At 42.5% G+C, this 27,768-nt stretch overlaps 1 protein-coding gene across 1 annotated transcript; it reads right to left on the reverse strand.

Moving 5' to 3' along the window:
• Positions 1–8,867: 8,867 nt before the first annotated feature.
• Positions 8,868–27,547, reverse strand: LOC134934078 (olfactory receptor 1468-like). Its single transcript, XM_063929587.1, has 2 exons — positions 27,533–27,547; positions 8,868–9,809 (listed from the first exon to the last, which is right to left on the reverse strand). The coding sequence occupies exons 1-2, from the start codon at positions 27,545–27,547 to the stop codon at positions 8,868–8,870; spliced, it is 957 nt and encodes a 318-aa protein (XP_063785657.1).
• Between the last annotated feature and the right edge of the window lie 221 nt (positions 27,548–27,768).

Raw genomic sequence — 27,768 nt, forward strand, 5'->3', positions numbered from 1 at the left:
TGCATACGCATGCACAGTTTTGTCGAGTTTTGAGCTGATCGCAGCGAAAAACGGCAGCGAGCGATAAACTCGGAATGACCCCCATGGTTTTGCCAAACTGCTAACAAATTTGCTCTTGCGATCAACTCTGAATTAGGCCCTTTCTTTGGGCTGCACCCATTCTGTGGAATGCCCTCCTATGCACAATAAGACTCTCCTCTAGTCTCCAAATCTTCAAGCGTTCCCTGAAAACTCACCTCTTCAGGCAAGCATATCAAATTCCAGAACCGCCCACATAACTTTCATAATCTTTCCTATCCAATTATATCCCCACTATACAGTTCACACATATCCTCCGCATATTTTCTCTTTCTTCACTTTCCCTTCCTTCTGACCATGGTTCATCATTGCTGTAATGTGATATCATGCAACTCACCTAGAACCTTTGAAATCTGGTGGACAACTATGCAATAGAGAGCACCTATCCTTGAGTATCAATGCCAATTTCCCTATAGATTGTAAGCTTGTGGGCAGTGCCTACCTACCTCTATGACTGTTTGTTGTTACCCAGTTTTGTCTTATCAATGTGTCCAGTTGTAAAGTACAATGGAATTTGCGGTGCTTATTAAGAAACTGTTAATAAATAAAAAATAAATAGTAACTTTTGGAACTTCCCGGTCACATACCTACATCCCCATGAAATGTCCTATTTTATAAAAAGACAATTCAGCCTTCTGTCCACCTCAGAACGGGATGAAAATACGCAAAACAAAGTATAGCATATTTGCAAAAACTCATGTACTGTAGGTGAGTGGGTAAGTGCGTGTGATGTTTTGATATTCTTGACAACAATTCCTACTGTGTTAGACAAGTAACATTTAGCTTTGTGCATACAGAATGCTATTGTCACATAACCTAGTTTTGTTTTTCCTTCTTTGAGAACACAAATTTGATTTAAAAAAAAATCGGTAACTAATTTTTTTTTAGTAAATTGATACAGAAAGCATTAATGGAAACAAAATATTTTTGAGAGGTTGCTAGCAGCCATTTTTCAAACACAGGGTCAGGTGTTGTCAGGGGCGGATCCAGAAGAAAATGAAAGGGGGTGGGGCACCATTATAGGGGAACGGTAATAGTTATATTTACATGCACCTAAGGCACGCGTGCTCCAAGATAAGGGGTGTGGTATCACAGGGGGCGCGGCCTCACAGAATACACCATCAAGTAATGATTGGCTGTAGGAGCGCATCCTGGTTTGTTGCCAATGTTTCACCCTGATGAAAAGGGTGATTGGACCTTGAAATGTTGGTCACCTGTCCCATTAGTTATGGGAGCCTGGAAGGCACCCCAGCACAATATAATTATTATAGTTTTTAGTTGGTGGTGGCAGGTGCAGCATACCTTGTTTTGGGCACTGCACTGAGACTCAGACTGCAGGACACAAACTGCCCATCTTTGATTTGCAGAAGCAGCCAGCTGGATCTCCAACAAGCAGCATAAGACATCTGCAGGACAGCCCTGTCACAATCACACGGGCCACCTTCTCAAAGCTGAGGCTGAGTGTGACTGCACCTAGCATGGTGGTAAAGGAAGTGGAGGAGGAAGTGCTGGGGTTATTGTGCAGTGCAGTGAGGGCTAATGAAGCCTTCTGCACCGCCATAAGTAACAATCTTACTCGATGCTGGCATTTGAACCCCGCGCCTGGGCTGGACTCTGGCTGGCTGGCAGTGGGGGAGGTAGGTTGCGGTGTGAGCTCCCAATTGGTTACCACATGGACTTGCTGTTAGAGCCGCAGCGGGTCCTAGTGCTAGCTGGCTCTCATATCAAATCTGACTGACGGAAATGGCAGTAGTGCTGCTGCTGTTCTCCTTTTGAAAAAAAGTCAGAAACGACAGGGGGGGCACGGGCCCGAGTGCCCCCCCCCCCAGGATCCGCCTATGGGTGTTGTTAAGCCAGAAGAAATGATAAAGTGTAAAGTAATAATGCACCAGCCAAAAAGCTCCTGTAATTTTTAAAACTCAGCCAGTTGGGAGCTGATTAGCTGGTACATTATCTCTCTACACTTTACCAAGGCTTAGTACAGCTCCCCTATGTTATATACACTATACATTCTATATAAATAAAATATAACAGATCGCCAGATGCCTATGCTCGCATAAAATTGAGTGTTATATTGTAGCGTCTCTATAGAAAGATAGCATTTAATTTAACCTTATTATTTTTAATGAGTCATTATTATTATTCCCATTTAATCATGGACAGCATGGTAACACAGTGGTTAGAATTGGATGCTAACAAATGAACCCTAGTCTTTGTGTGGTGGTGAAGTTACAGGGGTATTCTATTAGTGGTGATGAGCAGTTTTGCTCTGCAGCTATGCATATCACCACTCATTATGGTAGCCCAACATCACTGATTTAAAAATCTATAATGTTGGTGGCTGTGAGGTACCAGGAAATGGACAGAATGCTGGTGCCTTATGGCCCTCACGCAGAGCTGAATTGGTTTCCTTAGACTCCCTGACTCAATAGGGCAGAAACTGACTAGAATGATGGTGCCGCTATATAATAAGTAATGCAAGATTCATATTGGTTTCTTCAAGGTGGCATAAACTGTTTCATGTGTTATTTTTATAATGAGATAACAATGAAAGCGAAAAGCTCCCGCTATATAGAAGCGAAACGCTTTAGATATGGAGCCTGTTACCCACATATTGCCAGTGGAGGACCCCGTATGATTTCCAATTTGTCCCAGATAAATATTTGCCATTTGGAGGAGATTGGACCCCATCCACGCTGTGAGTACTTCATCAGACAGTAGAGTAGTGCATTTGGCAGCTATTAATATACAGCGCACACTTTGCTAGCAGTGTGCAGTGGGAGAGCAATCAGCGATGTGTGGCCGTAGCTGCCTAACAAACATACCTTATTTGCCACTGGCACATTTAATAAAAGGGTGCGCAGTTATCCAGGAGCATGGACCTTTAACAACATACAGTATGGTCACACAGAGAGCTAGCACCATTTAAGCTAGACATTTTACTAATGAGGGCACCCATATGAAAGACACATACATGTGCAATATTAAAGGTGACTTCATCTCTCTAGGGTGTTAATACCTTAATGCTGCTGTCGAGATATGGACAGCCGGCATCCTGTCCGCTGGTAACGCATAGTGAATCTGTTAATACATTAAGGAACATTGGTAACAATACACAGAAACATCTGAAGGAGTGTTGTAGTTTTTACCCTTGATCCAACCAACCGATATGTATATAGCATTTTATTGTCATCTATTATGTATGTTGAATAATTGATTTGGGTTATTTATATTTTACATACATCTTTTATTGTGTTTATTGTGTTTTTATTAGAGATGAGCGGGTTCGGTTCGTTGAGATACGAACCCCCCCGAAAATCACCTATTTTACACGAGTCCGAGGCAGCCTCGGATCTTCACGCCTTGCTTGGTTAACTCGAACGAGGCCAAACGTCATCATACCACTGTCGGATTCTCGCGAGATTCGTATTCCATGTAAAGAGCCGCGCGTCGCCGCCATATTCACTCGTGCATTGGAGATTGAACGGAGAGGACGTGGCTACGTTCTCTCCCTGAAAAGCTCCATATCTGTGCTCAGTGTGCTGCAAATATCTGTGCTCAGTGTGCTGCAAATATCAGTGCTCAGTGTGCTGAATATATCTATGTTCTCTGCCTGATAACGCTCCATATCTGTGCTCAGTGTGCTGCAAATATCTGATCAGTGTGCTGCATTGTGGGGACCACCAGTATATAATTATAGTACAGTACAGTAGGCCATTGCTGTATCTTGTAGCTCCGTGTCAGACTCAGTTCTAGACAGTATCCTGATCATCATTGCTCAATATCTGCTGCATTGTTGTGTGACCAGTATATATTAGTGATGAGCGGGTTCGGTTCCTCGAGATCCGAACCCCCCCGAACTGCACCTATTTTACACGGATCCGAGGCATACTCGGATCTTCCCGCCTTGCTCGGTTAACCCGAGCGCGCCCGAACGTCATCATCCCGCTGTCGTATTCTCGCGAGATTCGTATTCTATATAAGGAGCCGCGCATCGCCGCCATTTTCACTCGTGCTTTGGAGATGATAGCGAGAGGATGTGGCTGCGTTCTCTCAGTTTCTGTGTTCAGGGTGCTGCAAATATCTGTGCTCAGTGTGCTTGCAAATATCTGTGCTCAGTGTGCTGAAAATATCTACGTTCTCTGCGTGAAAAACGCTCCATATCTGTGCTGCATTGTAGTATATAGTGGCAGGACAGTGCAGAATTTTGCTGACCACCAGTATATATAAATAGCAGTACGGTACAGTAGTCCATTGCTCTACCTCTGTGTTGTCACGTATACTATCCATCCAAACCTGTGCTGCATTTAAGTTGTGCGCAGTATATAGTAGGACAGTGCAGAATTTTGCTGATCACCAGTATATATATATATATATATATATATATATAGCAGTACGGTACAGTAGTCCATTGCTCTACCTCTGTGTCGTCAAGTATACTATCCATCCATACCTGTGCTGCATTTTATTTGTGCGCAGTATATAGTAGGAGGACAGTGCAGAATTTTGCTGACCACCAGTATATATATATAGCAGCACGGTACAGTAGTTCATTGCTCTACCTCTGTGTCGTCAAGTATACTATCCATCCATACCTGTCCTGCATTTTAGTTGTGCGCAGTATATAGTAGGAGGACAGTGCAGAATTTTGCTGACCACCAGTATATATATAGCAGTACGGTACATTAGGCCATTGCTATTGATATATTACTGGCATATAATTCCCCACATTAAAAAATGGAGAACAAAAATGTGGAGGGTAAAATAAGGAAAGATCAAGATCCACTTCCACCTCGTGCTGAATCTGCTGCCACTAGTCATGGCCGAGATGATGAAATGCCATCAACGTCGTCTGCCAAGGCCGATGCCCAATGTCATAGTACAGAGCATGTAAAATTCAAAAATCAAAAGTTCAGTAAAATGACCCAAAGATCAAAACTAAAAGCATCTGATGAGAAGCGTAAACTTGCCAATATGCCATTTACGACACGGAGTGGCAAGGAACGGCTGAGGCCCTGTCCTATGTTCATGGCTAGTGGTTCAGCTTTACATGAGGATGGAAGCACTCATCCTCCCGCTAGAAAAATGAAAAGAGTTAAGCTGGCAAAAGCACAGCAAAGAACTGTACATTCTTCTAAATCACAAATCCCCAAGGAGAGTCCAATTGTGTCGGTTGCGATGCCTGACCTTCCCAACACTGGACGGGAGGAGGTGGCGCCTTCCAACATTTGCACGCCCCCTGCAAGTGCTGGAAGGAGCACCCGCAGTCCAGTTCCTGATATTCAAATTGAAGATGTCACTGTTGAAGTACACCAGGATGAGGATGTGGGTGTTGCTAGCGCTGAGGAGGAAATTGACAAGGAGGATTCTGATGGTGAGGTGGTTTGTTTTAGTCAGGCACCCGGGGAGACACCTGTTGTCCGTGGGACTAATATGGCCATTGACATGCCTGGTCAAATTACAAAAAAAAATCGCCTATTCGGTGTGGAATTATTTTAACAGAAATGCGGACAACAGGTGTCAAGCCGTGTGTTGCCTTTGTCAAGCTGTAATAAGTAGGGGTAAGGACATTAACCACCTTGGAACATCCTCCCTTATACGTCACCTGGAGCGCATTCATCAGAAGTCATTGACAAGTTCAAAAACTTTGGGTGACAGCGGAAGCAGTTCGCTGACAACTAAATCCCTTCCTCTTGTAACCAAGCTCCTGTAAACCACACCACCAACTCCCTCAGTGTCAATTTCCTCCTTAGACAGGAACGCCAATAGTCCTGCAGGCCATGTCACTGGCAAGTCTGATGAGTCCTCTCCTGCCTGGGATTCCTCTGATGGATACTTGAGTGTAACGCCTACTGCTGCTGGCGCTGCTGTTGTTGCTGCTGGGAGTCAATCATCATCCCAGAGGGGAAGTGAGAGGAAGACCACTTGTACTACTTCCAGTAAGCAATTGACTGTCCAACAGTCCTTTTTGAGGAAGATGAAATATCACAGCAGTCATCCTGTTGCAAAGCGGATAACTTAGGCCTTGGCAGCTGTGTTGGTGTTAGATGTGTGTCCGGTATCCACCGTTAATTCACAGGGACTTAGAGAATTTCTTGAGGTACTGTGTCCCTGGTACCAAATACCATCTAGGTTCCACTTCTCTAGGCAGGCGATACAGAGAATGTACACAGACGTCAGAAAAAGAGTCACCAGTGTCCTAAAAAATGCAGTTGTACCCAATGTCCACTTAACCACGGACATGTGAACAAGTGGAGCAGGGCAGACTCAGGACTATATGACTGTGACAGCCCACTGGGTAGATGTATTGCCTCCCACAGAAACAACAGCAGCAGCGGTACCAGTAGCAGCATCTCGCAAACGACAACTCATTCTTAGGCAGATTACACTTTGTATCACCACTTTCCATAAGAGGAACACAGCTCACAACCTCTTACGGAAACTGAGGAACATCATCGCAGAATGGCTTACCCCAATTGGACTCTCCTGAGTATTTGTGACATCGGACAACGCCACCAATATTGTGCGTACATTACATGTGGGCAAATTCCAGCACGTCAAATGTTTTTCACATACATTGAATTTGGTGGTGAAGATTTTTTTTTAAAAACTGACAGGGGTGTGCAAGAGATGCTGTCGGTGGCCCGAAGAATTGCGGGCCACTTTCAGCACTCAGCCACCGCGTGCCGAAGACTGGAGCGCCAGCAAACACTCCTGAACCTGCCCCTCCATCAGCTGAAGCTAGAGGTGGTAACGAGGTGGAATTCAACCCTCTATATGCTCCAGCGGATGGAGGAGCAGCAAAAGGCCATTCAAGCCAATACATCTGCCAACAATATAGGCAAAGGAGGGGGAATGCACCTGACTCAAGCGCAGTGGAGAAAGATTTCAACTTTGTGCAAGGTTCTGCAACCCTTTGAACTTGCTACACGTGAAGTCAGTTCAGACACTGCCAGCCTGGGTCAGGTCATTCCCCATATCAGGCTATTGCAGAAGCAGCTGGAGAGATTAAAGGAGGAGCTAAGACGGAGCGATTCCGCTAGGCATGTGGGACTTGTGGATGGAGCCCTTCATTCGCTTAACCAGGATTCACAGGTGGTCAATCTGTTGAAATCAGAGCACTACATTTTGGCCACTGTGCTCGATCCTAGGTTTAAAGCCTACGTTGTATCTCTCTTTCCAGCAGACACAAGTCTGCATAGGTTCAAAGACCTGCTGGTGAGAAAATTGTCAAGTCAAGCGGAACGTGACCCGTCAACAGCTCCTCCTTAACATGCTCCCGCAACTGGGGCTGCGAGGAAAAGGATAAGAATTCCGTGCCCACCCGCTGGCAGTGATGCAGGGCAGTCAGGAGCGAATTCTGACATCTGGGCCGGCCTGAAGGACCTGCCAACGATTACTGACATGTCGTCAACTGTCACTGCATATGATTCTGTCACCATTGAAAGAATGGTGGAGGATTATATGAGTGACCGCATCCAAGTAGGCATGTCAGACTGTCCGTACGTATACTGACAGGAAAAAGAGGCAATTTGGAGGCCCTTGCACAAACTGGCTTTATTTTACCTAAGTTGCCCCCCCTCGAGTGTGTACTCCGAAAGAGTGTTTAGTGCAGCCGGTCACCTTGTCAGTGATTGGCGTACGAGGTTACTTCCACAAAATGTGGAGAAGATGATGTTCATCAAAATCAATTATAATCAATTCCTCCAAGGAGACATGCACCAGCAATTGCCTCCAGAAAGTACACAGGGACCTGTGATGGTGGATTCCAGTGGGGACGAATTAATAATCTGTGAGGAGGGGGATGTACAGAGTGAAATGGGTGAGGAATCGGAGGATGATGATGAGGTCGACATCTAGCCTCTGTAGAGCCAGTTTGAGCAAGGAGAGATTGATTGCTTCTTTTTTGGTGGGGGCCCAAACCAACCAGTCATTTCAGTCACAGTCATGTGGCAGACCCTGTGGCTGAAATGATGGGTTTGTTAAAGTGTGCATGTCCTGTTTATACAACATAAGGGTGGGTGGGAGGGCCCAAGAACAATTCCATCTTGCACCTCTTTTTTTATTAATCTTTGCATCATGTGATGTTTGGGGCCAATTTTTATAAGTGCCATCCTGTCTGACACTGCATTGCCACTCCTAGATGGGCCAGGTGTTTGTGCCGCCCTCTTGGGTCGCTTAGCTTTGTCATCCAGTGACCTCGGTGCAACTTTTAGGACTAAAAATAATATTGTGAGGTGTGAGGTGTGCAGAATAGACTGGAAATGAGTGGAAATTATGGTTATTGAGGTTAATAATACTATAGGATCAAAATTACCCCCAAATTCTATGATTTAAGCTGTTTTTGAGGGCTTTTTGAGAAAAAAAACACCCGAATCCGACGAAACATTTTCAGGGAGGTTTCGCCAAAATGCCTCCGAATCCAAAACACGGCCATGGAACCGAATCCAAAACCAAAACACAAAACCCGAAAAATTTCCGGTGCACATCTCTATTTTTATACAGTAACCGGTTGCTTTGTAGTATGACAAATCAATAAATTAAAAACATCTGTAATTCACATGTCAGCCCCAGTTTTTGAAGCAGAGCGACACCATATATAATATTGAGTGATTCCAAAACTGGAGAACCACTCAAAAAAAGGATCTGGAGTGACAGAGAATTTCAGTGCAGATAGGAAGAGATGGAGCTTCATGTAATTTCCTGTGTTGCCACTAGAGGCAAATATGGAGAAAAGGCTGGAAGCGATCACTCTTTCCTCCATACATGACTTGATACATATTACTTATTCAAAACATATTAGAATAACATTCCATGGAACTATCAATAGCCTTTAGTAAAGCAACCTTCATGTCTTTATTTCTCAAGCTGTAAATGATTGGATTGAATAATGGAATAGCCATTGTATAGAGCAATGAAGTGACTTTGCTTGAGTACAGTGATGGTCCTCTTGCTGGAAGACCATACATAGATATTAGTGTGATGTAATAAGTGAACACAACGGTCAGGTGGGAGCTGCAGGTGGAGAAGGCTTTCTGCCTCCCATTAACAGATGGGATTCTTAGTATAACCAAGATAATTCGAGCGTAGGATACAGTGATCATTAAAAATGGGAAGACAATTACAGGAAAGCTTAGAAGAGTGACTTCTAGTTTCACAATGAATGTATCTGAGCAAGATAGTTTTATTAAGGGTGTGTAATCACAGAAGAAATGATCGATGATGTTTGGTCCACAAAACTGCAAGGAACCTAAAGACACTGTGTTAATCAGTGATATAGAAATGCTTAATAACCAAGACATAATAATTAATATCAGGCATAACATACTGTTCATTACAGAGATATAACTTAATGGTTTACATATGGCTAAATATCTGTCATAAGACATCACCGTCAGAAGAAGACACTGTAGACATTCTGAAAATGAGAAGAAATAAAACTGGGTAATGCACCCCTTGAAAGATATAGTAGTCACCCCATGTAGGACAATGCGAAGCATGTTAGGCACAATGTCCGTTGTCAGTAAGATGTCAGATAGGGACAGCTGTGTCAGGAAGAAGTACATGGGGGACTGGAGGTTCTTACTGTAGGACACTAATGAGATGATCATGAGGTTCCCGCATATTGTCATGCAGTACATCATCAGAACAAGGAGGAAGATTAAGCATTGCAGACCGTGTAAATTCTGAAATCCCAAGAGAACAAATTCAGCGACCAGAGTAGTGTTTACCTATAGATGCAAAATCAACAAAACAGTTATATGAGATTTTCAAATAGCCGATTTGCTTAATTTCTTTTCATGGAAACGTTTATTATCACATATTTGTTTTTTTATCATTAGAGGTGAGCAGTTCAGATTCAGTAAAATCCAACCAAAAACAAAATTGGTGGAATCTTGCGGAGCTAAGTCATGGGTCGTTGGCTGGGAGGTGGCTGGTAGTGCACACAAAAATGGCGAGTTATGGGAGTTTCTAAGCAAGCAGCTAAGTTATCAGACACACAACCGCATGCATAGGAGGTAATGGTCAGATGGCCACAGGGCAACCAATGTTGACATATAAAGATGCACCAATTGGTATTACAGCATGTATGGGTGGTATAAGTGGAAATCTCAGTCCCTGCACATTCGGCCTTGCTGATATACTCCAAAGAAGGCGTTTGTAGCGGCTTTTCTGTGCGACCCTGAATCAGCCCAGATTTGTGTATAGGAATCTAAGTGGTGATGGCAAATGATTTAGTGTCTCATTCATATCTATCAGACTGCCCCATCATTGATGTGAGGTTTGACAGTGGTGGCTAAAATTGCGGACTCTTTTTGAAATTTGAATGTTTTTCAACTTCAAATGCTTATAAATACTGTTACACTTCATGCAGTGTAATGATTCATATATCAAATGAAAGGAAATCTCACGCATCTGTGATTCTATGTCTGACTGAAAGTAGCATAACTTCCCTAGAAATGCAAATATTAGACCGCTATTTATTGTGTTGAATTCAGTATTAAATTTCCTTTTATTTGATATATGAATCATTGCACTGCGTGAAGTGAAACAGTTTTTATAAGCATTCAAAGTTGAAAAAAATTCAAATTTCAAAAAGTGTCCGCAATTTTGGCCACCACTGTAAATTAAACATCTTTCCCCCAACTGGACATTGGGGACCGGATGTAATGGAGTACGAGTTCACCGGATGTGCGGGATGCCAGCCGAACACTGACTATTTTTAAAGGGGCAGTCACTAACAAGGTAAATCCATGCCCCTTTAAAAACAAGTCCAAGTTTGGCTAGCAACCTGCATATCCGGCCAACTTGGACTTCATCACATCTGGCCCTTCATCTTGTTTATTGATGCAATTATTCACCTTTTCTGAGAGCAATATGAATATTCAGTATTTTAGTCTGAATTTAGTGTGACAATGCCCAGAAAGCCTTACCTTAGAAATCAACGTTACATTTGCCACCAGAGCAAAATTCCCCACATACTGATCCATAGTGTGGTGCTACAGTATATTCCCACATAGGAGTGTCTTCTGCTCCTTTTTGCATCACACTAATTGTATTATTATACTTGATGCACTGGAAAGATAAGATGGAAACTTTTTAATACTGTTTAACGGTTAATGAAAAACCTTCAGGTATGTGTGAAAATGAAAGAAAGTGTATTTTAATGTATCATACTTGATCCTTTTTATAAAATAGAATAGTGGCAGTGTTTCCCATTATACAGTATATAGCAGCAGACCTGCCCAAGCTATGTCTCTCCAGCTGTTGTGAAACTACAAGTCCTGCCACCATTTTGCTATTTGGGAATGCAAAAACTGTGGCAGGGTATGCTGGAATGTGGACCTTTACAACAGCTCGAAGACCGCATGTTGGCCAGGCCTGGTTTATATTGTGAGATGGTTAATTTTGTGCATGCAGCCTATCGGCTAATTACCAGATCAATAAAAATGATCATTTATTCCAACACACATTGCAAGCTGTCATGACTATAGACTGCTAAATGCTGCAATTTAGGACTAGGAACTCACTTGTATATTGTATTTTGAAATCCATGGCTAAATCCATAGTGACTAAGGTGCAATAGAGACAACCTGATATACTAACATGTATAGATTCCACCATACAATTTTACACTTTAACCGTAAGCTTCTGGTCAACATACAAATATATTCCTCCATACAACAAACACATAAGACACTGGTGGCAACACGACTCTTATTTCCTTCATTGGCCAACCTAGATATCATTGCTTTACAGTCGCTGGTGCCTCAGGAAATGGTTATTATAGGAATAAGTAACCACTTGTAAAAAAGTACTGTACAGTATATCCTAATTCACTACTCATCAGGCAGGTGAGCTTACTCTCACTTATCTTGTACAAAATAACTGAATATAGAAACATGAAGAATGCACAATAATTTATTTTTAATTCAATATCTCTTTTTAACCCACTCTCTACTATACCTTTCCTACCTGTATACTTTACTGTTTTATAATAATAATAATAATAATAATAATAATAATAATAATAATAATAATAATGTTATTATTATTATTATTATTATTATTATTATTATGCTTTACTTATATGGCACCACAAGGGATACTCAGCGCCTAACAAAGTACATAAACAAAGGAGCAAAACAAGAAAAATAGTGACTTACAGTACAAGACAATGTAGGACAAGTACATGGTATATAAATATTGCTGCATCACGCTGAAATAACCCTCAGGGTGGCCGAAACTGAGGGCCAGGTGCCGATGTACAGTAAGGAGTATTGAGTAGAAGATAGTCTATGTAAGAGAAGAGAAGAGCATGAGGGCAGAGGGCCCTGCTCATGAGAGCTTACATCCTAACGGAGAGGGGCAGACAGACAAAGGTGACACATACTATATGTGAAATATTGAGTTGTTAAAAGATATATATCTCTTTCTCTTCGTGCAGCCTCTGCATTTCCCCCATTTATTGTCATTGCAATTTTGTCTATTGTGTCATCCCTCACTTTTTGAAAAAACATAAATGATTTATATGTGAATCAATATCAAAACCTACTGCCTACTGATAGGGATCTCTTACATTATATGTCCACGCAATCTCTAGTGCAGATAGTCAGCCCATATTTTGCTAGCATCATATAATTAGAGATTAAGGACCAGATTTATCAAGCCATGGAGAGTGATAACTTGCACGGTGATAAAGTACCAGCCACAGACTGTAACACGACAGTTAGGAGCTGATTGGTTGGTACTTTTTCACCGTGCAGTTTATCACTCTCCAAGTCTTGATAAATCTGGGCCTAACTTGTTTAAATATTCACAAATTGTTGATTCTGAAATTCTTCTGCACAAGACTTGGGGTGCCCAGGGCACTTAAGACAGGGGGACCCGGTGAAAGGGGGGTATATTAGATTGTGCATACATCCCAACATGACCCAATCCAGTAGTGACAAAATACTCTCTACCTGGACTTCCCTCTTAAACTGTGATTGGTGTCACCAGTGTGGAACTATTTAATAGATAAGAAATGTGATCGCTGTCATAACTTAAGAAGGAAGTCCAGATAGAGAGCATTTTGTACCTCCTGGAATGGGTCATGGTGGGAGGTATGGATTGTGTATATTACATTTAAACCAATGGTGTATATTAGATTTAAACTAATAGTTTAATAATGCCTGGGTACTGTTTATAGCACCACCTAATTTTCTTGTTGTGGAACAAAGACAACTTAAACAACCTTAAAATACACATTAAAAAATATTTAATTTATCTTGTCATATGCAGGAATAGCACCAGACCCTGTACTACTTACATGCTGGAACAGGACTCAGGAGGTCTCTCTCTAGACCCTCATTAGATAACAGGTTACACAGGATGCAGACACCCAGGCAGGTATCCCTGTGTCACTTACAGCCCTTTTCCACCACACTATCTCTTCTCTGGTCGGAAAGCTCCATAGGTAGCTCATAAAACCTGATACTCCTGTGTCTCTGCTTACACTGTATACTATTCTGCTTGCATTCTGGCTTCCTGGTTCTGCTGCTGCATAAAAAGGGAAAGCTAGTGATGTCAGTATCCTCTGGCCGGGGAATCCCCCTGACAAAGGGGAGCCCACCACCCCATATATATATGTAAATTAAAAGTTAACAAAAGAAGAAAGAAAAAAAATCCACAAAGCTGATAAATCTGACAGCAATAATTGTTTAAATATCTAATGACCTTAGAAACAGCCATGCACAGTTTTCATTGCAGCGAGATGAGCTCCAAATCAGTAGAATGATAAGAATGTATTGTGTAAACATCATTTATACTGTATTTATTAAGTGCATAACTGTAAAACAAAAGTGGATGAATCTATGGAGAGTCCTATTACAACCCCATGTGTATTATTATAAGAAAACCTGTGTGTTAATTAATATACTTAAGAGAGATTTACTGATGAAGCAACAAATGTGTAATAAACTGATGCAGCAAGTGAAACATTGAGCACCATCAAATATATGCATTACATCCAAGTGGCAGTTCCACATTGCAATGTTCCATGAGCCTAATTCAGACCTGATTGCAAAAGCTAAATCTGCCTCTAATGGACAAAACCATGTGAATGCAGGTGGGGCAGATGCAACGTGCAGAGAGAGTTAGATTTGGATGGGTTATATTGTTTCTGTGCATAGTAAATACTACCTGGTATACTTTTACATGTTACATCTGCACCCCCTGCAGTGCAACATGGTTTTGCCAATAAGAAAAAATAATTTACTGTTGCGGTCAGGTATGAATTAGGCCCCAAATCAGCATTACTGTTTTGTGTGTGTATTAGTAATACAGAATTCATTATTTCTAGAATCCAGCTGCAACTTTCAAGTGACAAGATAAGAAATTAATGATCTAGCATATCTACAGTACTGTACATTATGGGAGTATTACACCACCTTCTAAAGTAGTGCTTAACCCAGTGGTTTCCAAACTTTTTGGAATCACGGCGCTCTAGAATATCAGAATTTATTTCACGGCACCCCTAGGCCAAAAATTTCTTATTGAGAAACTTAGAAAGAAATATTACATTAAGTAGATTGCGTTTATATGTCATCCTTAGGGTTAGTTGTGTGGTGAGGGACAAGATTTGCTTCTTTTTGGCCACATATTTTATGACTGGCAGCCACCAGCACTGGTTTTGCCTATTATATTGACCATGAATAATTTGAATTGGTCCTGGACCACCAACCCAGGGCACCCCTGCAAGTGTCCCGAGGCACCCCAGGGAGACACGGCACACAGTTTGGGAACCTCTGGCTTAACCTCATTAGGTTTAATAAATCCACCCCTAAGTCAATAATCTGCACCAAGGCTGAAGTCAATAGCAGTTACAACCAGTGGCGTCTCCAAAGTCAAAAAGTAGAGCAGCACCAACTGCCAGGGAGTTCTGGACCTTGATGTTTGGTAGCATTTGGGGTGGCAGTTGGTGTGGCTCCCCTATTTGAATTTTGAATGATACTGCAGCCCCACCTTTGAAGCAACCACTGGTTACAACAATAAGCTGTGTTGCTGACAGTGACTGAACCTTCCCCGTGTTCTCATATATTAAGCTGGTTGAATTAATTTTTGACAGTTTTTGGCAGCTATCTTCTGTCATGTAGTTGCTGCAGCCAGCCAACTGCTAAAAATACAACTGTGGGATTTGTTTTGACAAGGAAAATGGCGTGGAAGAAAGTTTTTCAAATGTGATTCAGATGCTGTAGATGCCGAAGGCAATATTATACATGCGGGGCCTTATTCAAAGCTGCATGTTACATTCAGAGTGTCAGAACCACCTACGTATGCAACTGCATGGGGGTCATGCTTCATAGGTGCCCTGCTCACCTTCTGCACAGCTGATATAACTTTTTTATTCCCTTAAAAACTCAACACTAATATCACAGCCAGCAGAGAAACAGAGATCAGTGACACTTTTGCAGCTATCAAAAAACAGAGGGAATGCATATGAGTGGGGATGTAGTTGACGTCGCAACAATCAGGATGCAGCAATCAGAACACCGGTATCGAATATCCAACACTGCTGAGGATCCTGACACTGGATCCCGACAGACAAAATTCTGAAGTAAGTATCGGGGGAGGGTTGGAGATAGACTGTGGGAGGTTAGGGTTAGGAACTAGAAGCAGGGTTAGGTTTAGGCCGCAGGAGGGGAAGGTTATGATTAGGCTGCCTCAACAGGAGAGTTAGGGTTTGGCTGTGTGCGCGGCGGACATTTTTTGGAGTCTTGTACATGCGCTGTAGACTCTGGCACTGTGCCAGAGTCTCAGTGCTGACAGCGGCGGACAGCGGCAGTGACGGCTACAGGAGAAGAGGGGTCCACACACGGAGTCTGCACATGGGTCCCCTCCTCTCTAGAAACACTGCTGCTATAATGCCTTATGATATTTAATTGTTGATACATTGTCATAACTGGTATCAGGGTGTAGTATGGGACCAGCATACCGGCGCCGGGAGCCCGACCACCGGCATACCGACAGTGTGGCAAGCACAAATGAGCCCCTTACGGGCTCACTGCGCTCGCCACACTGCGGGCATGGTGGTGCGCTGCGCGCGCCACACTATTTTATTCTCCCTCCAGGGGGTCGTGGACCCCCACGAGGGAGCATAAGTGTCGGTATGCCGGCTGTCGGGATTCTGGCACCTGTATACTGTGCGCCGAGATTCCGACAGCCGGCATACTGAAGACCACCCCTGGTATCACAAGTCTGTAGTCTCAGTGAAGGCGTGATTTATATCACTGTACTTCCTAGATCTTTGGAATGTAGATATGCCCTGCTTGTTTACTTAAGCCATTTTATTTTTGGGTTTGTATTGGGTGGAAATTGAGGGTTTTAATTAATTAGTATTCCTTCTTAAATATCATTATAAGGCTGTAGGCCTTGACTGTAGGGTGCACGTTAATCTAAGTGCATATTATCAAAGTGCAATTTATACTTTAAACATAATTTCTGCATTACACTAGCAATTAACCAAAGGAAAACAGAAGAATATTCTACACAATAGAAGGACAGTTTTGAAGCAACACATGTGAGTTCACTAACTCTCTAAAACAAACACCTACTGTCTGCATTATCTGGCCACACTACACTGAACTCCCTGTTTGGACACTGTATGAATGTACCAATTCAATTGCAACTAGTTGTACATGCTTCCTGTTTTTCATAAATATCTGCTTGTACTGTATATCTTTACCAATGTAAATTTGCCTTTATTCCCTTAAAAGCAATTTCTAAAAATTGCCATTGCTTTTTTGCCAACCCTCACATACTCTTACTTTTTCCATGGTCTAGTTTAATATTGAATTTCTGCACTGTCTCTCTCATACATCCTCCAATCCTACTTCCAATTTTCCTTACACTGTTTGCCACTCCTATAACATGACCATCACTCAGTTTCTACCTTATCTTTAATTTTGTTCCCTGTTCAAACCTCTATCATCCCCTTAGTCTCCTCCACCTCTTTCCACTCCTCTGTCTGCCTTACACCTTCGGTTTCACTTCCCCTCCTATACCAATGCTCAACTCCACTCAATCTCTACTTGCCCACCATGGTCATACCACCCCACCACTAAGCCTTGCTCTCTCCCTCCTCTTCCTGCCATCTCAACTCACCTCCTTCCACATCACATTAATCTGCCTCCCTACCCACCATCTGCAGCTTTACATCCTAGTTCAGAAACTTGCACCATCACTAAACTCTCTTCATTACTGCTCTTTAAATTAATCTCTACCCATCACTACAACAAACCTGATTATCTCATTCACATCTCTCCCATTCATCTCTTTCTCCTTTGGCCTATAGAATGTCAGATCTGTCTGTGAGAACTGGTCCCCAACCATCACATTTTCATTTCTAAATCCCTGAATTTCCTTGTCTCTACTGAAACTTGGACTTCCCTATCTCACACTTCATCTCCTACAGCTTTTTCATCTGGGGGCCTCACATTCTCTCACAACACCTGGCCAGGGGGTCACCATGGTGATGGTGTTGAGGTCCTATCCTTTGGTTACTCCAACCAACTCACATCCTAATAATCATCCATCTACTATTAATTTCCTTTTCATGCTAAAAGCATCTTCCAACCTGTTCACCCTTCAGTAGCTGTAATTTACCACCCCCATGGATCTCCATCCAAATTCCCTGACAACTTTACTGTCTGGCTCCATCACTTCCTCTCTTTAGATGTTCCTTTTATCTTAGGCTGCTTTAATATCCCAATTGATATCTCCACAAAATCCTCTGTCTCTATAAACTCTTTAACCTCACATTATCATTTAGTCTGGACAGCCTCACCCTCCCATGTGTGTGGGCATTCATTTGTTCTGGTCTTCACCCACCATGTCACCTCTCCTGTCCTGAACATGCCACTTCCCTCTAAAATGCCTCCTTACTTCTGCTCTTGGATCTGTTGCTCTGGTGATTACTACTATTCACCCGCACAGATCCACACCTCAACCCTGGCATTTCACATGCACCAAATACCTGCAAAAGTGGCCAACTTGCAAAATTTCAAATTTATACTCTCATCCTGCAGTGTTACCCTATACCTCTCTAAATATTTCATATTTCAAAAAATTATCTCCTCCCATTCCTCAAACCCGCAGTGTCTCTTTTAACTTCCTTTCCTGCCCAACCACTCTTTGTCTTCCCTCCTCACTCTCTGACGTTGACTTTGCCACCTACTTCACATCTAAAATTAACTCCATACATAAGTTTAGTACAACACATCCCACAAAACCCTCTGCACCCTACCCCTCCTTTCCCAGACTGCTCCTCCCCATCTATCTCATCAATATTGACTTATTTTTCCATGTATCTTGAGATGAAGTAATGACCCTAATCTGGTCTTCCATCCTTCCACCTCCCCCCTTGACCCCATCCCTCCCACCTCCTCCACTACCTCTCTCTCTTTCTGCCTGTTTGAATCTTGCACACCTCCTAAATTACTCCCTCTCATCAGTATTTGTCCCCTCTGCATGCTGCACAAACATACCCTTCTTTCCCCCATTCTTAAAAACCTTATTTTTAACACTCTTTCCAACTACTGACACATCTCTCTCCTCCTGTTTGCCTCCAAACTCCTTAAGCATACTGTTTACAAATGCCTTACGGCCTTTTTTCTCACACTCCCCTCTTAACTCATTTCATTGTGCTTTCCATCCTCTCCACTCCCCTGAATGTGCCCTCACAAAAGTCTGCAATGGCCTCCTAGCTGCCAAATCCAAGGGCCATATCTATCTACTCATTCTCCTTTACCTCTCTGCTGCTATTGAGACTGTGAGATACCCTCTCCTGCAAATATTTCCTTCACTTGGTCTATGAGATACTGCCCTCTCTTGTCTGTCCTTTTACCTCTCTGGTAGTTCCTTCACTGTCTTATCTGATGACTCCACCCCCCCCCCCCACACTTATACTAACAGTTGGTGTCCCCCAAGGTTCCATTCTGGGACTTCTACTATTCTCCATCTACATGTCCTATTTAGATGAGCTCATTACCTCTTTTGACCTCCAATATCGCATCTATGCTGATGATACTCAGATCTACCTTCCTCCCCTGACCTCTCACTCTCTCTGATTACTCTTATCTCCAACTGACTATCTACTCTTTTGGATGCCCCAGCATTTTCTTAATCTAAACATGTCTAAGATTGAGCTGATTTTGTCTTCCCACTCTCCTGCATAACCTCATTTCCCACAATTTCATATTCTATTGACAGAGCAACCATCTCCTATAGGCCTCAAGTATGCCATCTTGGATGTATAATTGACTCCTCCCTCCCCTTCAAACCATACAGTTAGTATTTTTTGTAGTCCTGCTGTTTTCATCTCAACAATATTCCCAGGATCATACCCTTCCTCACCCTGTGTGAGGACACAGCCTGAACCTCGTGTCGCACAGTGTTAAAGACTGTTACTTTCCTAGCCCTGGCCCTACCCATGGACTCCATTAGTTGATATTATGGTATTAGTTATATCCTGGGCAATATTGTATTGTATTGTGTTGTTATTATATTGTATAGTTTAATCTGTTATATTGGGAATATGTAGTTTATTTGGTTATACTGTGTTTAATGGGTGTAATTGTTAATAGGAATAAGTACCGTATATGCCAGAGAATTTCACAGACAAATAGCAGCTTGATTCCCTTGCCTGCAACAAAGGGGTTCATTCTGGTGGTGACTGGTCAGTATCTGATATTTGGAGGAAGGCTAACTTAATTAGCGTGTTTTGGGGGTCTTTCCAATTTGATCGCAAGCTTCCGATTTTCGCTGTGCTGCGATCAGGTCTCTGATGCGCATGTGTGTGCACCGCAATGCGCACGTGCGTCATACGGGTACAATGTGGATCGTTGCTGAGCTATGGATTTAATGAAGAATCCATATGCACAGCCAATCGCAAGAAGATTGACAGAAAGAGGGCATTCATGGGTTTCAACTGACCGTTTTCTGGGAGTGGTAGGGAAAACACAGGTATGTCCGGGTGTTTGCAGGGCGGGTGTCTGACATCAAATCCAGCATCAAAAAGACTGAAGTGATCGCAATGGCTGAGTAAGTCTAGACCTACTCTGAAACTGCACAAAATATTTTTGCAGAGCTCGGCTGCACAGGCATTCGCACACTTGCAAAGTGAAAATACACTCCCCCGTGGGCGGCGACTATGCGTTTGCACGGCTGGTAAAAACAGCTAGCGAGCGATCAACTCGGAATGAGGGCCATTATTCTGTCCTAGACATGTGTAGACATATGGCAGGGCATCAGCTGGTTTTAACCTGCATTGAACATGGCCTTTCTCCATGCCATCTCCAACTTCTTATTCTGCAGCTCCAATAAGCACCACGCCTTGGACAGCCCTGGAAGGCAGGTCTATTCCTGGAGGAATATTTGGGACTTTTAAAAAAGATAGTGTGTTTGTCTGGAGGGAGAGAGATCTGCACAGAAGGTTCAGAGGGTATATGTCCTTCTGAAGTGCAGGCACTGACTATGCATTGCATTTCCATCAGTGGTGAGAATTTGTGGTGAGGGGCGCTTTGTGAGCTGGTATCCCAGTCCTGGGGACACAGGAATACTGCCAACATGTAACAGCAGGACAGCAGGCATCTGTAATCGTATACTATTGTGGGGACTTTATAATAATAATAATAATAATAATAATATATTATTATTATTATTATTTTTTTTTTTTTTCATGTGACAGCATTTATCCTCTACCTCATTCTGTGCCAGTATATCTTCCTTAATAATAATAATAATAATAATAATAATAATAATAATACTTTTATTTATATAGTGCTCTTTCTCCAATAGGACTCAAGGCGCTTAACAGATACATAGCATAATATAGTACAGAAAATAATGAAGTACATTTTCATAAAATACAGAAGCATGAAGATACTAAAAGGGACATTATGGAAATGCTTGAGTAAACAGAAAAGTCTTGAGTCTACTTTTGAAGGATTCTATAGTTGTGTTACAATCCTGAGCACTCATGTTTTGTTATTGTTATAAATTACCTTTGCTTCAGTTTGTGGAACTACAGGTCACAGCTAGCTCCTGCATAGTTGTCTCCCAGTGTCTCAGCTCCTGCACTCAGCAACTGACTTCACAGGTGTCTGGATTCTGTAATTACAGCTCGTTACCTGAAAACTACTATTCAGCTTGTCAGCCTGCTCAGTCTGCACTGCAGCTGCATGTTATATCAATTACTGGGGGCCTGTCTGGTGCTCACAACTGACTGGTCCAGCCTGTTCTTTTAAGCCTCTCAATCCCAAGAAGCTTTGAAAGTTATAGCTACTCCATGTGGTGTTCTGCTCTCTGGTTCCTCTCTGGTCTCAGTTCATCTGTCCAGTGGGTTTTGCCTTGTTCCAGTATTGAATTCCAGCTTCAACATCTTGCTGACGACTTTAGTCTGCCGACTGCCGTTACCCTGTCTCCAAGTGTCTGCACCCCAGTCCGTCCGTGTGCCGCTACCTCCTGTGTCACCCCTGGAGTGCCTGCTGCTGTTCCATCTCCACGGCCCCAGCGTACCATCTAGCCGTGTGCACCCTGCCACCTTCTCCAGTTCCTGTTTGTTCCTGTGTATCCCTGCGGCTGATCATACACAACACCTCTACCATAACTCTAGTCCAGTTCAGGTATCAAGTGACCCAGACAGGGGGCCGCGACCTGCACGTCGGAAGCCGCAAAGCCCATATCCCCTTGCGGGGTTCCCTGGTGAAAACCTTCCGGCGTGTTAGACTCTGCGCCTCTGTTCTGGGTAACGTCAACTACTTGGTTCCTGATCCCGAATTCCGGATTCTGCACCAGTTCCTGACATTACTCAAATCTGCCTTGCCGACAACTCCCTCAGGCAGGGAGGCTGTGCTAGAGGCAATTCACAAGCTGTATTCCCAGCAGGTGATAGTAAAGGTGCCCCTACTTCAACAAGGACGGGGTTACTATTCCACACTGTTTGTGGTACCGAAACCGGACGGTTCGGTGAGACCCATTTTAAATTTGAAATCCTTGAACACATACATAAAAAAATTCAAGTTCAAGATGGAATCGCTCAGGGCGGTTATTGCAAGCCTGGAGGAGGGGGATTACATGGTATCCCTGGACATCAAGGATGCTTACCTACATGTCCCCATTTACCATCCTCACCAGGAGTACCTCAGATTTGGGGTACAGGTTTGCCATTACCAATTCCAAACACTGCCGTTTGGACTGTCCACGGCACCGAGGGTCTTTACCAAGGTAATGGCAGAAATGATGATACTCCTTCGAAAAAAGGGAGTTTTAATTATCCCGTACTTGGACGATCTCCTTATAAAGGCGAGGTCCAAGGAGCAGTTGTTTGGTCGGAGTAGCACTATCTCGGGAAGTGCTACAACAGCACGGATGGATTCTATACATTCCAAAGTCACAGCTGGTTCCTACCACACGCCTACTGTTCCTGGGGATGGTTCTGGACACAGAACAGAAAAAAGTGTTTCTCCCGCAGGAGAAAGCCAAGGAGCTGTCATCTTTAGTCAGAGACCTCCTGAAACCAAAACAGGTATCTGTGCATCACTGCACACGAGTCCTGGGAAAAATGGTAGCTTCTTACGAAGCAAAATTCCATTCGGCAGGTTCCATGCAAGAACCTTTCAGTGGGACCTCTTGGACAAGTGGTCGGGATCGCATCTTCAGATGCATCGGCTGATAACCCTGTCTCCAAGGACCAGGGTATCTCTACTGTGGTGGCTGCAGAGTGCTCATCTTCAAGAGGGCCACAGATTCGGCATACTGGGTCCTGGTAACCACGGATGCCAGCCTTCGAGGCTGGGGGGCAGTCACACAGGGAAGAAATTTCCAAGGACTTTGGTCAAGTCAGGAGTCGTCCCTACATAAATATTCTGGAACTGAGGGCCATTTACAATGCCCTAAGTCTGGCAAGGCCTCTGCTTCAAAACCAGCCGGTACTGATCCAATCAGACAACATCACGGCAGTCGCCCATGTAAATCGACAGGGCGGCACAAGAAGCAGGATGGCGATGGCAGAAGCCACAAGGATTCTCCGATGGGCGGAAAATCACGTCTTAGCACTGTCAGCAGTGTTCATTCCGGGAGTGGACAACTGGGAAGCAGACTTCCTCAGCAGACGCGACCTACACCCGGGAGAGTGGGGACTTCATCCAGAAGTCTTCCAGCTGTTGGTAAACCGTTGGGAAAGGCCACAGGTGGACATGATGGCGTCCAGCCTAAACAAAAAACTAGATATTGCGTCAGGTCAAGGGACCCTCAGGCAATAGCTGTGGGCGCTCTAGTGACACCGTGGGTGTACCAGTCGGTTTATGTATTCCCTCCTCTGCCTCTCATACCAAAGGTACTGAGAATAATAAGAAAACGAGGAGTAAGAACGATACTCGTGGTTCCGGATGGGCCAAGAAGAGCTTGGTACCCAGAACTTCAAGAAATGATATCTGAGGACCCATGGCCTCTACCGCTCAGACAGGATCTGCTACAGCAGGGGCCCTGTCTGTTCCAAGACTAACCGCGGCTGCGTTTGACGGCATGGCGGTTGAATTCCGGATCCTAAAGGAAAAGGGCATTCCGGAGGAAGTCATTCCTACGCTGATAAAAGCCAGGAAAGAAGTAACCTGTCAAAGTCAGAAAAATATCTCTATGCACACTACCATATTTGCACCTCACACAGGTCCGTGCTGCGCATGCGTACGCTCTCCCGTACGTGCGCATACTCACAGTCGCGGGCACCCGCAGGCGCACGGTATGCGTATTTACGGTAGAGTTTATGTGATCGTAGCGTGCGACTCAATCATTACATATTTTCACTATATAATGTATTTATTAGATCATGGTCCCTTTGATAGATTCTGAAAGTTTGGTTAATATAGAATGTTCATGAACAGAGAAATCCCTCTTTGTTTGATACGAAGGGTCAGACAGGAGTAATACAGTGGTGTTTAGTATCCATCGGAAGAATATTTAATTAGAAATATTCCGGTGTTGGTTTGAAGCAGATCAATCGCTCGTGCGAATAGTTATGGACATAAGAAGTTTATGAACATTTACTTTATTTGCACTTTATTACCCATGTGGCGGGAAACCCAGTTTCCCTCCCACCTGAGCTGTTGGAAATAGTCACAGCCCACCTGTATGAATCAACCTATGACCTTTTGTTATAATGCGAGGAGGAATTCCTGTGTCCAATGAACAATGAGATTGTAGGGACCATTGAATTGCATTGTGTGTGGGGCATAAATAGAAAGGCCGATCACATCCAGCTCTCACTCTTCAACGGTTATCATTGCTGAAAATCGGGAGCTGGATGTCCAGAGGCGCATGCGATCGTTTCCTTTGTGCGTAAGTTTTTCTCCGTAATCATACTGTTTCTCTCTTGTTATTATGGGCCATATCTTTCTCTCTCTTCTCTTTCTCTCATTTTTCTCTTAAACTTAATTGTATTGTATTTACTGTGTAGTTACCTGGTTAGTTAGTCTATGTTATATTGTAGTGTATGATTTGTATTTGTATTAATTCTTTTGCAAGTATATCATTCAAAATATATATATATTAGGCGTTGGACCCTAAGCCCAGGTATCTGTGTATTTCTTATAGAGTTAAGTATTCTCAGAGCGTCGGTGACGCTCAAACTGCTTTTAAGCTAGTAAGGTTATACTGTGTTACATTTACACCATATCACTACACAAAGGGTTTACTGCATAATACACTGTTTATGGTTTAGATATAAAGGTTTTACATTGTGAGCATATGCGCCGCTGGTGATCTCCTCGTGGTCTCGAGCGGTCGCATCGCTATAGCGAATCATTACGGTATTCGGCAGCCAATAGCGTGCCTGCCAGTGATCTCTTGGCCGTGAGCGAACGTAACGCTTGAGCGTCTCGACCACGGCTAAGCGATTGTTACGCAACGTGCGTACCCTTACGGTACTTCATACGTAGTTAGCGTACAGTGTTCTTAGACCTCATAAAGGGTATTATATACGATAAATATTTAGCTTTATCAATTGCGGGCTCGTCCTGTCCTTCACATATCTACACTAGGTAATTTCAGCAGACATTATCCAGCAGCAAAGGGCGGGAGATCATATTCCTCGTAGTGCTGTTTGGATAAGCGTCTGCTTCTCTTAGTAAAGGGTGCTGAAGGAATCCGGGAACCGGAGGTAAGAACAAAACAATAGTGTTTTTTTTTAAACTGTTTATTTTTTTTTCTGTCTTGCGTACACACGCACGCACATATATATCTGCATTTCTTTTTCATTTGTGTATTTTCGTATATCACTCTTCTGTTTGCCAGTTCTATAGTTGATAAACGTGCTTAGAGAGATTTGTCACTATTTCATAGTTTAAGAGTAAAGGTAATATAGTTAAAGTATAGACAAACACACAGCTGTGCCTGAGAGACAAGGCGAAGTCAGTGTGGTGCGTGGTAGATGATAAAGGATCATCTACATTGATAAACGTATAAATTGTGTTACGGTGGATCTTTGCTTTGCGTACACGTGTCTCTAACAAAAGAAACAGAAAATAATGAAAGCGCTGTCCAAATTATAAGAGTATTTTTATTAAAAATGAATTTCTAAAAATGCTGAATACATCCACATTAATATTATCTAAAAGGTATCCATTAAATCAATCAATATTCATATGTATTTTGGGGACTCCTTTTGTGTCCCCACACCACTTCTAGATATTATGACTATACACAGTGGATACAGTTTCAATAGATCTTATCATCTCATTAGAGCAACCAGTATTCTATAGCCTAGACATAAATATTCCCCTCCATTTACAAAAATAAATAGTGACTGAAAATCCTTTCTAATTCTCCTAGATTCAAAGAACCACAGTCCCAGTTGTTAGTGTCAGATCTGAAATAATAGGTAATTTGAAGGGTCCCGTGACCGGGAATTTCTGTTGTTCTGAACTTTCAGTGTCTCTGAATTTTCACTAATAATTTGTTTGGGATCACCAATAGTTGCTTAATCAGTGCATGCTTTATCGGGAATGTTCAGAATGTTTATCTAGTAATCTTTCACGGGCGTCCCCGTGTCTTTAGATAATGTATAGTCTGATCCCCTTTTTTAAGATAGCAGTAATCAGTGTGATCCTTATCAGGCTGTATTCAAAATAAACTGGTTGTATCTCACCATGTAGTTGCGGCTGCGTCTCTCCAAGGGCATGTAGTTCTTATTCCAAGCGCACTGCACCGTCTCCTCGCCGTTGGTGATTCGGCAATCACCTTGCAGTATCTGGCAGAGTGTTACTTGCGGCTGCGCCTCTCGTTGGAACTTATCCTTTGCCGTCCCAAGTAAAATGGCCCGCCTTCCACTGTCCAGGTCGCGCTGTCAGCATTCACTGCAGACCTCAGGACAGGTAGCTGTATTCTAGGCCGGGCTCACCGTGTCACATCTACTTTGGTTGGCAGGATTAGAAGCCCGTGCAGGATACTCCTATGCCGCTTTTAAAACTTTTATCCACAATGCTCGGGAGCAACTCTTGACGCGTTTCTCAGCCCAGTTATCACGGCTGTTTCCTCAGAAGAATACACTCCCTTTCCCATCCACTATTCTTATCTACCAGGTGTACCAATCACTTAGCACCTCATTAGTTTATTTTAACCCTTTAATTTCAGTATAAAAACGTATTCAACCACAATCAATATACCATTTAAAACACATGATCACAGTAATTGTTTAATAAATCTTAGAGAGAAAATAGCCGACACACACAAACCATCATTCGTACACAGAATTAAATGCAAATAACTGCAACCTACTTGAACGACTCCAATTCTGGTTGTCCTAAAGGTTTTTTCTGGCCCTTTGCACATACAGAATAAGCAATGGACGTCTACTCTATAAATAAATAAATTCAACCCATTTATTATCCTCTATCTAGCATTTAAATGCAATCATGTAGTTACAAAATTCAGGGAGAGAGAAGGGATATCCTCTTATTATATATCCCTATACATAAACACACTGTGCATATGTATAATTAATCCATCCAATGTTGTCAAAGCATACAGAATTAATGCTTTTTGGAATTAATGATTTTTAGAATTAATGATTTTTGGGATTAGTGATTTTTGGGAGAGAGGACGCATATGTTATAATTTTTACGTCACTCTGCATATGCCAAAATACACCATCTATAGGGAATTGTAGACATTGAATTCATATAATATCAATTCAGACAGAGACAGACAATACTATTTTCGATATTAGATAAATATCCAATTTCTTATTCTAATCTTTATCCTTTTGTTACTATTTGTTTATTGTTAGTTTTGATTATTAATATTAGATCTTAGATTATCAATATTTTAATTATTTTTATTATTTTTTTTTATTTTTATTTATATTTATATTATTATTTTTATTTTTATTTTCAAATTTGATGCATTACGCAGGCCTTACCTTAAACTGGTACATCATGAGAGCTTGATGTACCTAGAAATATATATTCCAGTTTACTACCATTACCCTATAATAACCTCAAATATGTTCATAATTAATCCCCATCTTATATTTTGACCCCCTAGTTTTATTTCAATACCTCAAACTCATCCTCATTTTATGTATTCCTACAGCTGATAGTCAATGGCATCCTATATGTTATTTAATTCTATGGTGTCATTCAGACCCTGTGGTTC

Source organism: Pseudophryne corroboree, chromosome 6, assembly GCF_028390025.1.
Source record: "Pseudophryne corroboree isolate aPseCor3 chromosome 6, aPseCor3.hap2, whole genome shotgun sequence".
NCBI classification, from domain to species: domain Eukaryota; kingdom Metazoa; phylum Chordata; class Amphibia; order Anura; family Myobatrachidae; genus Pseudophryne; species Pseudophryne corroboree.